The 16,812-nt window shown below is 44.1% G+C and overlaps 1 protein-coding gene across 1 annotated transcript in view; it reads right to left on the bottom strand.

Annotated features, from left to right (window-relative positions):
- The window catches only part of RFX8 (regulatory factor X8), a 58,068-nt gene extending 55,907 nt beyond the window's left edge, over nucleotides 1-2,161 (bottom strand). The window contains exon 1 of the mRNA XM_012740523.2: nucleotides 1,989-2,161. Within this exon, the coding sequence (XP_012595977.1) occupies nucleotides 1,989-2,062 (74 nt within the window). The 5' untranslated portion in view covers nucleotides 2,063-2,161. The remainder of the gene's footprint in view (nucleotides 1-1,988) is intronic.
- Nucleotides 2,162-16,812: the final 14,651 nt, after the last annotated feature.

Raw genomic sequence — 16,812 nt, forward strand, 5'->3', positions numbered from 1 at the left:
CCTGATGAAAAGCTACCATGAATTCTTTACCATTCCAAGTAAATTTTGTATTTTATTAGTTTCAACAGTCTGCAGAAAATTTTTAAAGTCTTACTTATACACTGGAGACAGTTATTTACTCTACAGCCAGGGCTCAGTATGCATGGCATTAGAGGATGCTTAGGGTTTTTTGCATGGGGTCTGAAGCCAGGCTCCCACCCAGCCAGACCTGCTGGGTCCGCAGGTGAAGTCAGGTTCTCTGTCCCTTTGTGCTGCCCAGAGGTTTAGCCACGTCTCTCCCTGTTCCTGTCCGTGAAACAGAAACTTTCAATGACTTCCATTCCCTGAGACTAGCCAGCAATCCTGGGACCTTTCTCCTGGGAGAATTTAATCTGTGCAGATGACAATGGCCCTGATGTCTCTAAGACATGTTGGGGACCTAACAAATGACTGTTTGGAGAATGAAACAATGAAGTGGTGTGGAAAACGTTTTTTTCCGCAGGACAATGGCGGGGCCCCTCCCTGGCCTTTCACTCAGAGGCTGGCTTACTGACCACTTGCCAGGCTCTCCCTACCACTGCTCCTTGGGCATCTTGTTACACCCCGCTAGGCTGTCAGACTGGAGTATGAGCAGAGAGGCTGTTTTTAATGCTGATATTAAAGCTACTAGCACCAATGATCTGCTAACATCCCACCTCACTGACTGGATGCCTAAAGAGCAGCCCTCCACAATGAAGTGAGACCTCTCCTTACTTTCACTACACGCCCTAAACTGGAAGAGTGTGACCCCATGAGTCAGAGGTCCGTAGGGGTAGGGAGTGATAGCATGGAACTCAAATTAGTCTAGCTCACTGCTAAAATGGTCTACACCATCCTAAGGGCCTTTAGGTACCATCTGAAGTGATTTAGGGCCATGTCCACCCGCTACCCCTCAACTTCACAAATGACCTTACGAGGATGTTCGGGTATTTTTGAACCAATCTCTAATCATTCTTTTAAGTCTCTGAAGCATAATTCAAACCCTGGAAACTCTAATTTACTAAATGGTGACCTGAAATAGTTTATGAAGGCTTCCTGAAAATATAGCGAGCTCCAGTATTTATTCTTTTGACTTTTTTCCCCCCTCCTGCAAGATAAGACATATCAAAAAAATTTCTTTTGGAGGAAAGTGGTAACTGTTTAGGCCTGTTAGGGTTATAATCACAAACACACCCTTCATTTTTCTATTTGACTCACACGACATTTTCTGAAAATGCTTAGAAATACTTTTTGAAACTTAAAAAAAGAAAACTGTAGTGTGTTATATAATAGCTATTCACCTTATAAAACTGAGGTCCTAGGACTGGTTTAAATTATTTTCCTATTTATGAAGAGCTACAAACCCATGAGTTCCTCAGTCCCAAGGGCTAAGGGTATTTTTCTTTCTCGTTTTTTCTTCCTCTGCTGCTATTTAAAGAGCTAGAAGTGAATTTCACAAACAATGTGGAATGCATTGTTAAAGCTAAAACTTGCTTTGCTTTAAGTTAGGAAACATCCCATTCTGGATCTTATATAAGAGAAAACATTTCCTCCCCTGGCCGACGCCCAGGTGCTTTCAGATGTGTGTATGTAAGCGCAGTCCAACCAACAAGCCCCCCGTGGGGGCCAGTCTGGATTGCTTCCCGCGGGAAGTGTGACCAACAGGGAAGCCCACAGATGGAAAACCCAGTCCCAGCGCTGGCTCCCCACGGGGAGGCCTTTGCAGATCTGTGGGTGTGTGTCCTTTGCAGATTGTGTGTGTGTGTGTCCTTTGCAGATTGTGTGTGTGTGTGTGTGTGTGTGTGTGTGTGTGTGTGTGTGTGTGTGTTTTCCCATCGGCTCTCGGGCGGGCCAGCATTAAGGAGGCAGCAGCAGCGGACGCTCCCCCCTGCCCTGTCCCACCTCTTCCATCCGATCGCCCCCCAGGCGGGCGCCCCATCCCTCTCGCTCTCAAAGCCCGGCCCCCGTGGGAAGGCACCCCGGCGGCTCACCACTGGATGATGCCGCTGTGCAGGCCCCGGCTGCCCCCGCTGCCCGACGGGGAGGCCGGCACACCCTCGGCCATGGCTCGGACCCGGGTCCGCGGCACCGAGAAAGGGAGCGGGAGGCGGCGCGTCAGCGGGCGCTGGGCTGCACCGGTCCCGCCGCGCCGCTCCGGGGTGTTTACTTTAGAGCGGGGCGCGCGGGGGCGCGGGGGCGCGGGGGGCCCGAGCCCAGCCTGCTGGCCGGAGCCCCCAACCTCCCTCGCGCCCCGCGGAGCACGCTCGGACCGCGCCCTGCACCCTGCGGCGCGGGCTGGGGTCGCCTCCCCCCTCGATCAAAGGATTCAGAGACAAACACACACAGCACCCTTACCCGTTTGTACCAGCCAATCAAACAAGGAAGCAACAAACAAAAACCAAGGCATGTATTTTCAAATAGGGTCACGGTGCTGGATCAGCAGCGGTCCGCAGCCCTGGCTGCACATTGGAATTGTTTGGGTTGTTTTCAGAAATATTGGTGCACCCCTTCCCCCTCCCCCTAAGAGGTTCTGATGTCATTGGTATTGGTGGGGACAGAGACCTGAGCAAAGTGGCTTTTACAAGCTCCCCAGGTGATGCAAATGGGCACCCAGTTGCTAAGAACCACACTAGACCTGGGAGTTTTGAAAAATCTCCAAGCTCAGAATCTTTGGAAGAGGGTGCACGTAAGGAGGCCAGCCCCAGGCCACTCCAGCATGGTGAGAAGTCTGCCCCAGAGGAACCTCCCAAGTCTGCAGCCGGACTCTGGCAGTGCTTACCCTCAAGAACCATTTATGTGAATGTCGCTGCTGTGTGACATTGAGCTGCTTATTCTCCCCAGACCTCACTTCCTTTATGAGGAATCGTGTGGCTGTCCTGAGCACTAAGTTGCACTCACTTGTGAGGCGCCCGGCATAGTAAGAGCTCAGGCAGGCAACCGTTAACTGTGGTTGCTGACTGCTTCCAGGTCTCCTCCTAAGCAGTTCTCAATCTAGATTAAAAACACATTTGACAACTTAACAACAAAAAAACCAAACAGCCCAATTTAAAAATCATCAAAGGACTCGATACACATTTCTCCAAAGAAGATATATAAATGGCTACCTAAGCACATGAAAGATGCTCAACATCATTAGTCGTTAGGGAAATGTAAATCAAAACCACACATTGGTATGGCTATTATTTTTTTTTTTAAAAAAAAAAGAGAGAAAATAACAAATGTTGGTGAGGGTGTAGAGAAAAGGGAACCCTTGTTCATTGTGGGTGGGAATGTAAAATGGTGCAGATGCTATGGAAACAATATGGCGGTTCCTCAAAAAAAAAAAACGAAACTTAGAATTACCGTATGATCCGGCACTTCCACTTCTGGGTGTATATCCAAAAGAATTGAAAGCAAGGACTAAAACGAATATGTACAACGATGTTCACAGCATCACAACTCACAATTGCCAAAAAGTGGAAGCAACCCAAATGTCCATGGAGGATAAATGGATAAGCAAATGTGGGCTATACATGCAATGGAATATTGTTCGGCCTTAGAAAGGAATGGAATTCTGATACATGCTATGACGTGGATAAGCTTTGAAAACATTATACTAACTGAAATGACCCAGACCCAGAAGGGTGAGTCCACTTATGTGAGGTACCTGGGATGGCCAAATTCACAGAGACTGAAAGTAGATGGCGGTTGTCAGTGGCCAGGGCGGGGGGTGGTGTATGTGCACGCTGGAATGGGGAGTTTGCATTCCATGGGTACAGTTTCAGTTTGGGGATATGCAAAGTTCTAGAGTTGGATGGTGGTCATGCACAAAGTGAGTATACTTAATGCCACTGAACTATTACACTTAAAAATGGTTTAGATGGCAACTTTTATGTTATATATGTTTTACCATAGTTTTTTGTTGTTGTTTTTAAGTCTACCACTAAAATACACACAGAGATTCGAGAACCATTTCTGGATGCAGGGCAGAGATCTATTGAACATGTGAAAAAAGTGCCGAATGCCTCCCGTGTAGCCAGCATCAGGGTGTAGAAGTTGGGGCACACTAGAGGTCTCCAGGGCCAGCACCCTCCCTTCATCAGGGACACCATCCTCAGAGGGGAGGCTCCCAGGGCAGTTCCAGAGGAAAGATCACAGGACATTCATTGAGGAACCTGAGCCCTAAAGTTTGAAGAGGTCACTGGAGCTGACCCAGATGGCATCTGGCTCTCCATGGGGAGCTGCACCAGGGATTGTCCTGGTCCTAAAGCTTGAGTTTGGGGTGTAGGGGTGGGGAGGGTGTGTGAGTGGGAATGACTCAGAGTCAGCAAATGATTGGGCCTCTGTTTGCCCTCTTTATCTTCTCAGCTGAGTCTCCCTGCTCAGGGCCAGCTGCTTTAAGAAGCCATCCCATAGAGGACCGTTGACCCCACATCATCCTCTTGCAGGCCAGGAGCCTACAGAAACCACACCTTGTGCCTGGAGCACATCCCCATCGGGGGAGAGGGGAGGCCAACTGTGGAGCAGGTTGGCAGCAGCGGGTTTCAAGCTGAGGCAGGAGACTCCGCTGGGTAGGGACAGAGGAAAGGCAACTGCCGTGAAGAGCTGGCCGGAAGAAGGAAGAGACGATGAAATGAAGCCATGTGGAAGGACTGCCCAAGGCCACTCTCTCCAGGTCAGCTCTCCTTCTCTGGTTGTCTCTAGGGGAGGTGTCAGGTCCCTTCGGACTTGGAGCGGGAACCCTGCAAGCTCCTCCCTCTGACTCGCTTTGCCCTGACAGCCCAAGTCCTGGGCCTCCTGCAGCAGGGCAGGTGGGTCCTTCTCCGTGGTCTGAGGACCCTGAGGATGTGGTTCCTTCCCCTTCCTTGTGCTGATCCTGCAGCCCCTTCCACCCAGGACACTTCCCAAGATGCCCATTCCTGTCCACAGAAACTAGAAATAACCTGCTGTTATTTAGGGCCTCATTATGTCACTTGAGGTCCTATTATGTCACCGGTTATGTAATATTTGCATATTTACTAAGCACCAACCAGGACCAGGCACTGGGACAGAACTTGGAAATGCATAGGGACACCACAACCCTCTAGTGGAGCAGTGGTTTCTTTGCCAGTTACTGCGTGGAATGTTAGATGCTATGAAACGCAAACGTTACCTTGTTTGGGCCAAGAGCTATTGAGGCCTGTTGGTTAGAGGATTCTAGAAATGAGGCCACGGGGCCCATTTCACACCTTCCACCCAAAGGGCCCATTAATTTCATCTACTGCAGGTGACATCTGGTGTCCTTAGTTTGACCAGCCATCTTATAGCTCACACTCTGAGTAGTTACGTGCTAATATAACGATGCTCTTAGAAGATTGATCCCCAGCTTGTGCCTTCCTAATGTGCTAAATGTGCAAAGGACATTTACCTCTGCACACGACTCTTACTAGCAGCACAATTAAGGCTTTCATTTGAGTTGAGCATATAGCCACATAATTCACTAAGTAGATTAGTTATAAAATCCATTGTCTTTTTAAAGAACGTTTAACGTGACATAACAAAAAACTTCATTCTGCGGCATTCCCTGATGAGACAGCCAGACCCACCTGTGTGCTCTCTTGTACCCCAAAAGTCCAGTCTCTCTCTACCTCCTGCTTCGGCATCTTCAATATCTGATAGCATTACAAGGAAAATAAATCTTAAGGTTTATCTAAAATAGAATTCCAATTCCTAATGTCACATTTTATGCACACAAAGCTTTTCCTCCCTCTGCTGGGGAATACATCTGTTTTAACTGAACAGTGACTTCCTTTGCCTACTTCCATCTAATTGGTTTCCAGCTTATCCAATTAGTCTCATTTCACCTTGTCAAAGGGCACCAGCTGTGCCTTATCCTTGCACAAAACCATCTCTGATCTGCGGTGCTTAATTTCATCCAATTCTTGTAATTATTCACTTTCTGTGGATGTACCCAGGTGTCTTCAGGCAATAGATGTATTTTTAAATAAAGCTAATGAGTTTAATGCACTGGGCCCAGAATGTACGATGTACCTGGCATCTGCACAGTGCGTTACAGAGAACAGATGACTGTATGTTCCATCTTAGCCTGGAAGAGACTCCCTAAGATCCATGGGTTCCAAACCAGTAAGCTGTGGAGACTTTCAGGCTATACTGGAGCAGAACAATTTCACTGGGGAGATTCAAAATAATCACTGTCATATGTTACAGTTTTCCTTGGTCTACATTCGCCTTTTGAGTATCTGGTGCTTTCCCCAGTTGAAATCACTTGAAACACCACATTCACATGAAGCACTTCTCTGCCATCTCTTGATCTGAAATCCATGATGTGACGGCATCTCGTTGCTATAGAGGGGGTTTCCCCCTACGCCCCTTTTTAAAGAGGTCACGCAGAAGGCTGGCCACATGTGGCAGGACAAATAGCGTTATCTGCACAGGAACTCTGAGAATGTGCAGAATGGAAAGGAACAGCCTTCATTCGTCACGGAGTGCTTGTAACTTGTAATTTGTAGAATAATGCATTTGAACTCTTTTGTTACATTAAACATGGGACTTTTCTGAAAGTCTGATAGAAAACCAAGCAAAAACAAAAAGAAAAGTGGTTTCCTTTTCTGCAGAGGATTAGTAGGAATTTAATAAGTCATCTCATTAAAGCTGTTATGTAAGCAAAGCAGGCAGTTAGACAGGCACTTTTCCAAATCATAATTGTGTACAAAATCATAACTCTTACCCTAATTCATTATGTAATTTTCCAAAAGAATGGAGAAAGGCACACTAAAGCAATTACTTGGGATTTGTGTAAATACTGTTTTAAAGGTTCTTGCTGGCATGGAAGAATTATTTTTTAAAAGCAGTCTTAAATGATAGCTTTAGCTGACTTTCTAGTGTGCTAAACCTTCATCTTTCTTCACAGTTCATATTATTCTTTGGTAAAAACAAAAAAACAAAAAACAAAAACATCCTGGAACAGCTGCTTGCTGCCGGCCGTTCTGCATGGAATTATTTCCTGATACTGTTCCCATTATGAAATGAATTTCACTAAAGCATCCCCAAACAAAGTACAGGTTTGACACATCTTTCTCAAGGACAGCAGCAGCCTGCCTTCCAATTGGTCACGTGCCCCTCCTTCTGCTAATTGCCAATTGAGACTCCTCTGCAGAGGGAAGCAACAGAGGGATGCTTTATAAAGAGCACCTGCCTAGGAGCTTTGCTGGAGAACGAAAGTAAACACTTCCCAATCGATGTCTAGAGATTATTAAACTGAATCTCACTTTATGAAAAGAAGCATGTCCTCACCTGGGTTAAATAACACTAATGTTAAGACCCTACAAGGCCAGTCCAAGATGCAAATAGTTGTCAAGAGTGTCTTTTTCAAATATAATTTTCATATGTTGTCGCTGTGCAGGAACCCGAAAAGCTGGCCCAGACCCCTACAGCAACATCTGCCTGCAGCAGCACCGAGAGGCAGGTACCTCCCCGCCCGGCCTCTGGTTGTCCCTGGGCCACACCACTCAGGAAACAACCCTTCTTTGAAACTTGCAAGGATGCAGATGAGCAGAGAGGAGCTGCGATGAGAGGCCGTGGCAACCCAAGTGGGGAGAGTCGGAGGGTGCAGACGCCCTAGCACTTCCTGGCTCCCCTGTGGCTCGGCCGTCCCTCCCGAAGTGGAGGTCTGCTGGGTTCCTCTGTGTCCTCTGACAAACCACCTTCTCACTTGAGCTGTTTTGAGCAGGTTTCCCCTCCTTATCACAAATTGATGAGTTTCTAATGCCTTCATTGATCTTCTCAGTGAGGAATCTGGGAGAAGCAAGTTGCTCCCACACCAACCTGGAGGTGACCATTTCAAAAGATACCTGCCATGTCATGGCCAAGAGGGCGCAGCTAGAGCTGGGCCATTCACTCAGCAAATCTTTAGGGAGTACCTGTGTGAGCCACGTCCATGCTGGGGGCTGGTGAGAACTCGGGAGGGACACGTTGCAATAGCCCCTGACCTCAGGCGAGCCACAGTAATCATCTCTGATAAAGACACAGGAATGAAATAGGGCACCTCCAAAACCTCTGTAAACTAGAACTCATTAGATGGTAGTTGGGGGTTTGGCTAAGGACCGTGTCAGAGTGGTCATGTAGCTGAGGACCACAGCACGGCATCCCAGGGGAGTCATAGCCAGACCTCAGGGCTCACGGAACCCAGAGGAGGAAGCAGGAACAAGTCCTCCAGGGAGAGTGACTCATGCCCAGCCATGTCCTGCCACACACATCAGCCATGGCTGCCATTAGAGTAACCAGCACCCAGGAGGACTAGGTCATTGCCTCTGTGGCCAGGGGGCCAGGGACGAGGGCAAGACCCAAGAAGGGGCCCATGTGGGTGGGGTTTGCCTGCTGCCCTCGGGCAGCTGTTACTAGGTCTCTTTTCCACTGGGAAGAGTGCCCTGGCTTGACCCATGACTTACACAGTCCTAGCACACGGTAGGTCAGTCACCCCCTTTACCCATATGCCCTGGGGCCATCTTGGAGAAAGATGTGGGAGGAAAGGAACTGATAGGTAAGTCACATTGACCTAAGGAGACTAGGTGTCAACTAGTCAGGACACTGACTAGCTCAGTCAGGACACTGGACTAGCTCAGTCAGGACACTGACTAGCTCAGTCAGGACACTGGGCTAGCTCAGTCAGGACACTGGACTAGCTCAGTCAGGACACTGACTAGCTCAGTCAGGACACTGGGCTAGCTCAGTCAGGACACTGGGCTAGCTCTAGTGGATCAGACTCAAATTTAGATTCCCTTCACCCCTGGCCGCCATCCCTGGTAACCCAGCAAGTGCAAAGGAACAGATCAGTACCTCCTGAGGGTCTTATACATGTGTTTGTGAATCCACCAGAGTGGACCCATTTTACAGGGGGCAGGAGGAGATTTGAAGAGAACTGAAGAGACTAGAGTGCGTTTGCACAAAGTCATGTTGCCAGTAAGTGACTGAGTTAGTAGGGCCACAGGTTTAACCACTCTCCTCAGGACGCCTGAGGGGCAACTTCCTCGATTGTAAATGGGGCTCGAAAGTACCTACTGCTGAGTACAGCTGTGAGAACTAAAAGAGAGGAAGTGGATAAAGCTTTTATCCTGGCACATAGTAAGTGCTCAATAAACTCCAGACTGTTGCCTATTTTATAGTTTTCTTTGAAGAGACATACTTAAAATCATTTCAGTTATTTCAGAATTGTGGGTGTAGTAATAGTGTAATGGTTATGTTTTTAAAGACAATTCTTATCCCTTTTAGAGCTACACCCTCTAGTATTTACAGAGGAAATGAAATGATGTCTGAGATTTGCTTGAAAATACCCCAGCTGGCAGGAGTGGGGAGGCTGGGGGCACAGGCAGGTCCTAATGCCAGCTGAAGCTGGGAGTTCCCTGTGCTCTGATCCCCACTCTTGTATGTGTTTGCAGTTGTCTCTAACAAAAAGTTGTAATATATATTTTTTGAAGCTGTATGCGGGAGGATGATGTACAAAAGATATTTATACACACACGCACACAATAGTTTCAGACATGCCTAAAAACCCTCTTCAATGTATACAATACGCAGAGTATGTAATTAACAGTATAATTAGCACTAATGTTTTATCAACATGGCATTATGAGGACTATTGTTTAGTGTTCTGCAGACACTCGTTTAACGAGTGTTCTGCCAAAAAAAAAAAAAAATCTAAAGTTTGTTTTGTTTTGTTTTTCAGAAACTGCTAAGTGTTGTATATCTCTGTCTTGATGCTTCACAAAATGATCATATTAAAGGACCTGAGATGTCCTATAGTAAATAACCCATTTAACCGTACTTAGTGTTTCCAAATTTGTCTGCAGAATCCCACTCCCTCCCCATTCATTTGTTTTTTACATAACATTGATGATCACTTATAAATGTCCTGAAGAATAGTAGGGTTCCAAGGTTCCCAGTTGGGAAACACTGGTATTAGCTACATCACAGAATAAATCAGATTTTATGGGCTATCCTGGGAGTTTAGGCTGCTGTCGAACAACAGGCTTTCTAGAGGCTTAACAAAAAGGAAACTTAGTGCCTGGTACGGTTTGAATGTGTCCCCTCCAAAAGTCATGTTGAAACTTAATCCCCATTGTGGTGGTATTAAGATGTGAGGCCTTTGGGAAGTGATTAAGTGCTGAGGGCTCTCTCCTCATGAATGGATTAGCACCTTATAAAAGGGCTGGAGGGAACTAGCCTGGCCCTTTTGCCCTCCCACCTTCTGTCCCTTCTGCCATGGGAGAACACAGCATTCACTGTGTCATCTTGGAAGCAGATGCTGGGGCCTCACCAGACAGCAAACCTGCCAGCACCTTGATCTTGGACTTGCCAGCCTCCAGAACTGTGAGAAATGAATTTCCATTATTTGTAAATTACTCAGTCTTGGGCATTTTGTTATAGCAACACAGATGGACTAAGGTGATGCCCTTGTCTCATGCTTCCTTTGTCCACTTTCCTTATCTCTCCTTTCCTTCCCTATCTGCCCCCCACCCCCACCTGCCGCACACCTTGAGAAGAGGAAAGGACAGCCTTGTGAGCATACCTTGCTCACCTGCCCCACAGGAACAGTGTCTTTGGCTATGGCTATGGTCACATTTCTTGGCCCTTGGGGCTCTGGGTGAAGGTTCCACTCCACCTTTTCCTCCCCATAATTGTCAGGTGTGACTTAAGTCAGGTATTCCCAAATTAGGTGTGGCTCTATCTAAGAAGCAATGATATATAAGCCATGTTTTACACATTCAGCACTCTGATATGATGTAGATACATTTTCTCTGCTTTTCCTCTTAGCTAACACATGTTTTAGTGCATTGAAAACCACTGAATACACTTAGCGATTTAGGATTTCCTGGCTCCAGAAATTTTATTTAAAAAAAAAAATGAAAAGAGTGTCATGGTAACTATTCAAGAAATATGCTAAGAATCATAGAATGTTGGTTCACAAACTCACTTTTTTATTTATCTGCCCACCTTACAGCAGGCCACGTCCCCTTCTGGACCCTTCTGCAGATCAGCCAAATGCCCCCACACCTTCTTGCCTTCCTCTCTCAGTGGTCCCCAGGGACAGTGGGATTCCGGAGTCTTCCACCCTTCTTCTGTATTCTTCTTTCCTTCCTGTCTCTCATCATACAGGGTTGGGAAGAGTTATTATCCTTGGGATGATGATGTAGATTAGCATGATAATAATGCTAATGATATACACAGTGTCCCTCGATCCAGTCGTTATTGCCATTACATCGCATTTGCTCATACAACTCACAAAACACTTTCATGTCCTATGGAGTAGATATTTTCATCGTTTTATAGATAAAGAAATGGAGTCCTTGAGAAGTTGGGCAGTTGGCCCAAGATCATACAGTTGCAATTTGTGCAGCTAAATCTGTGACTTGCCTAAATTTTTCACTATTGCTCACATTTCTATCATACTCTGGATCCTCAGTTTACCAAAAACAAACACAGTGGCATGGCCACACACCTGAGATATTCTTTTCTTCTCCATAGGCATAGGCTCATGGTTTCAAATATTTGTGTTTTTTTTTAAATTTTTTTTTGTTTCATCATATTATAGGTGTACAAATGTTAAGGTTACATATATTGCCCTTGCCTCCCTTCCCCCCTCGAGTCAGAGCTTCAAGCCTGTCCATCCTCCACGTGGTGCACATCATACTCATTATGTGGGTATACACCCATCCCCTCCTCCCCCCTCCCACCTGCCCAACACCTGATAAATGTTTTTGTTTTTGTTTTTTGACATTTTGGTTACATTTTATATCTTTGCCTCTCCCTAGGGTTTCAAATATCTGTACAGAAATTATACCAATTTGAACAACTTCTCTGGCCACATCTCACTCCCCTCCCCTCTAGCCTCTCTGAAGCGCAGAACTTGCAGGAGCTTCAAGAGCTGCACGTGTGCGGGCCTCAGCTTTTGCACGAACTGCTCCTTCTGTCTGGAATCTCCACACCTCATCTCCTCCTGGTTGAATGCGGCCCAGCTGACTTAGTCGATCTCCTTTTGTCCTGAAGGCTTCCGAAAGACCCTGCTCTTCCTCAGCCAGTTTAAGCGGAGCCTCCCTGGTGCCCTGGCACATCCTGGGCTCCCCTCCGTCCTAGCATTGCTCCTGCTGGGCTCCGACCCTCTGTGTGCTTGGACTATAAAGTGAGCTCCTCAAAGGGGACACCAACCGGCATAGTGCTGGGCAGATACTGATAGGTGCTGAATAAATGTTTGCTGAATGAATGAAAAAAAAAGAGAGAGAGAGATGCCATCTAAGAAGTGACAACAGACACTTGAGTTCTGTGTTTTGCAAAGGCACCATTTCTTGCACCTTTCTTTAGTATCATAGCTTCTATTCCATGACGTGGGGGTGGTGTTTTTGTTTGGACCCATCCTGAGAGCCATCACTTGAACTTCCTGACTTTGTTGCCTTTGCCACATTGGATTCAGCCCGCAGTAAAGAGGCTGGCTGCATTTGATTTCCTCTGCAAGGAAGAAAAACAAAACAAAACAAAAGTCTCAATTTATCACAAAACCCAGCACAGGAAAGCTTAAACAATGGCTCCCAAACTCGGCTCTTACGTTACTAGAAACTATTTGTCTTATAGGAGGAAGAGAGTTCCTCAAATCCAACAAAGGCAACTCTTCTTCCCAGAGAGAGAAACTTTGCCAGCAAGGAGAGGAACATTCACAATACAGGTGGATGGTCAAGTGGCTTTTGTGAACCCACAGGCTGATCCAGGGAGGAGGGGCTGACCGGGGTCTCACCGGGGTAAGACCATGGACCCGTGAGTGGGTCCATTTAGTTTGATGCATAAGAGGGACAACAGCTGTGAATTACAGCATTTTTGGATGACACCCATGTTAGAAAACACATCATGCAATCATCAAATGTTTTGGAGGACGCTGGGAGTCCGTTGAGTAGCATGTGGTTGTACAGACCTGAAACAGAGTGCCTGCCTCTATTCTCTTGCGCCTTCCTCTGATAATCGCCCAGCAGGAATGCCTGCTTTCACTTCCTGTGACAGTGACCTCCCACGATGAGTCTGTGTTACTAGTTTCCTGATTTGTGAAGCGTCCTCTAATTGTATGATTAAATGTTTTCTCTCATTTCTTTGCTGCTTTTAAATTAATTTAATATCTTTTAACATTCCTTTTTTGAGTCCTCTAGTATTAATAGTTTGAAAGTAATATCCTATGTTTCTATTTTGTTAGTGACTACTCTAGAAATTAAAACATAAAGCTTTTCATCTCTCAAAGTCTACCTTAATGCATTTAGCCTACTCCTGGACTTCAGAAGAAACTTACAAGCATAAACTTCTTTTACCTTTCTTCCTATTCATGTATAAATGTTGTCATTTACTTTAATTCCGTATTTTTACTACCTGCACTGTCTTTTTACTCCAGTGTTAATATTGTTTTATTTCATTTTTATTTTTAATTAAAAAATTTTTTTTAGAGACAGGGTCTCATTCTGATGACCAGGCTGGGTGTGGTGGTACAATCACAGCTCACTGTAGCCTCGAACTCCTGGGCTCAAGTGATCCTCCTGCCTCAGCCTCCCAAGTAACTGGTACTACAGGTATAAACCACCATGCCCGGTTAATTTTTTAAAATTTTTTGCAGGGACAGGGGTCTCACCATGTTACCTAGGCTGATCTCAGATTCCTGGGCTCAAGCAATCCTCTCAATTTGGCCTCCAAAAGTATTGGGATTACAGGTGTGAGCCCTCATGCCCAGAAAAATATTATCATTTTATACAGTCAATCTTTGTTTGATTTTATCCATGTATTCTTCATTATATTTTGCTTTTCTATTTGGTTGTTGTTCCTTCTTGCATCATAGTACTACACTCCTACCCAGAGGTCATCTTTTAGAATTATTTTTATTGACAGTCTGCTCTTGGAAAAATCAGTCTTTGTTTCTAAGCATGTCTTTATTTTGCCCACTTTCTTGAAAGATGTTCACACTGGTTTTAGAGTTCTTCGTTGGCATTTACAGCCTTCAAGACATTGAAGATATTAGTCCATTGTCTTCTGGCTTCCAATGTTAGTGCTAAATAGTCAGTTGTAGTCTGTTGTTTCATTGAAAGTAACATGACTTTTTTCCTCTACTTCCTTTTAAGTTTGCTTTGATTTTAGTGTTCTTCAGTTTCACTATAATGGATTTCAGTGGGGATTTCTTATACTCTATCCTGCTTAGGATTTATTCAACTTTTTGAATCTATAGCTTTGCCTTTCATCAGCTGTGAAAAATTCTCAGTTATTATCTTCAAATATTTCTTATGTCCCACTCTTTTTCTTCTCCACATCTGAAACTATTATTAAATAGATATTATACTGTCACTCTACTTTTCAACTGTTTAAATTTCTCTTTATTTTCTCTTCTGTTTAATTCATTGAGTTTTTAATTTCAATTATTTTGTTTTTCATTTCTAGAAGTTTTATTTGGTTATTATTCAAATCTACTATATCACATTTCATAGTTCCTTATTTCCTACAGACATAACCTTTATAGCTTTTTATAAGTGTCTCTTTTAAAAAAACTAACCAAGTATTGTTATTTTATATTCTGTTTCCGATAACTAATTATCTAAAGTCCTTGCAGTTCAGTTTCTCTAATCTGCTATTTTACTGATTCTTGCTGAAGGTGTCTGATTATCTTGGGTGCTTGTTTGCTTTGGTTATGTGTTAAACACTGCACTTGAAAAATTATCTTTGGAGTTTTATCTATTCTAGACTGCAGGGACTTTCTTCTAGAGAGAATTTGTGCTTATTGTCTCCAGCAGTCTCAGGAGCAATTTAAACTAACTTCAAGCCTTAAGTCTTATTTGGACCACCCAAGGGATATAGTTTTGGTTTGCAAATCCATGCAAAGGCTGGCTTGTGGTTATGACCCTTTAGGGAAAATTTTATTTTCCATGCCCTGCTCAGTACTGATTCAATTTGCCTTACAGTCTTCTTGTGGGAAGTTTGCTTAAGAATAGCCTTTTGTTAATTCTAGCTCTGTGTTGTCTTCCATAAGACCAACTCCACTCTGGTCATGTGCTGGGTGTTGATTGTTCTCCCCTGAGGCTAGGGAAACCCAGCTTCCATTTTGGACAAATTGGCAGGTGCCTCCTGGGCACAAGAAACTTCAAAACTCCACTTGACCTGTCTAGGTTTCCACTTAGATTTTTGGCTTGCTAATTTCTTACTATCTTGTAAGATCTTTGATGTTTTTAAATATATTTCATACGTTAATTTTCACTGGTTTTCAGCATGAATGCTATTTTGAGTAACCTGGTCTTTATTATTCCCAGAAACAGAAGCTCCTCTCTCTTTTTATAAGATTGATTCTTACTCATACATGAGGCTAGTTTTAAGTATCAACTCTCAGTAGTATTCCCTTATCCTCTCAGCCCTTCTTGTATGACCTCCCAAGCCCTGCTCTTGTGACCCCAAAGTCTATCCACATGGGCATGCTGCCATTATTGTATAATACTTATCACACTGCATTCTTTCCTAACCTTTTCTTAAACTACGAAATATAATGCCTCTGTTAAAAAAATCAAATATGAAATACAGCTTACCAAAATAGTATAAAACAGAAGTTGGCAAACTTTTTCTGTAAACAGGAGCAGATACTAAATATTTTAGGCTTTGTGGCTATATGAAGTTTGACACAACTACATAACTCTGCCTTAGTGGTGGGAAAGAAACCACAGACAATATGTAAATGATGAGTGTGGCTCTGTTCCAACAAAACTTTATTTATAAAAACAGGTGGCAGGCAGGATTTAGCCCATAGGTCATAGTTTGCTGACCTTATAGGAGTTTATCCTAATAAGTAAAACATTCCTGTAAATGTTAACCCAATTAAGGAATGGAATATTGCCTTGCTTGGCGTTCCTCCATTGTAATTCCTCCCTATAAAAATAATCACTACTGACCTTTATGGTAATCTCATCTTTGCTTTTCTTTATAGTCTCACAACCTAAGTATGCGACCTGAAACAATATAGTTATGTCTGTTTTAAATATTATGCATGAAGTCATGTGATTTTTTGCTTTTCATTAGGTTTTTAAGATTAATGTATTTTGCTGCATTTAGCTATAGTTAATTAATTTTCTTTACGGTATAGTATTCCATCGGATTGTATAACTGTACCTCAGTTTATGAATATTCCAGTTGTTTCTAGTTTGGGACTATTCTGAATAATGTTTCTATGAAATGTCTTTTGGTACACACATGAAAGCGTTGCTGTTGCATTAGAAATACCCAGCTGTGGAATTGCTAGGTCACACGGTATGGATTTCTTCAATTTTACTCAATATGCCAAATTATTTACAAAAGAGCTGTGGCAATGCACATCACCACCAGCAGGGCAGGGTAGTTCATGATGCTGAATATGTGGATACTTACTCCCCCACCACCTTGGGGAGGAAACTCGATCTAGGAGAGAGTTTAATGTGTATAATTTAATGATTGTGTATATATATTCACAAATATATAGTCATAATATATATGCACCCATCACCACAATCAACTCTCAAACAATTTTATTATCCTCAAAAAGAAAACCTGCACATTTTAATAGTGTCCCTTCAAGTCCTGCATCCTCCCTGTCCCTAGGCAAACCCTGACGTACTGTCTGTCTCTGTGAATTGGCCTAGTCTGGATATCCAATGTGAATGGAATCATGCAATATACGCAGTCTTTTGTTACTAGCTTCATTCACCTTAAAACAAACAAAGTTTTCATGTTTCATCTATGTTGTAACATGTGTAAGTACTTCATTTTGTTTATTGCTGAATAGTACAGTCAGTCCTCCATATCCATGGG

Source organism: Microcebus murinus, chromosome 3, assembly GCF_040939455.1.
Source record: "Microcebus murinus isolate Inina chromosome 3, M.murinus_Inina_mat1.0, whole genome shotgun sequence".
Classification (NCBI taxonomy): Eukaryota; Metazoa; Chordata; class Mammalia; order Primates; family Cheirogaleidae; genus Microcebus; species Microcebus murinus.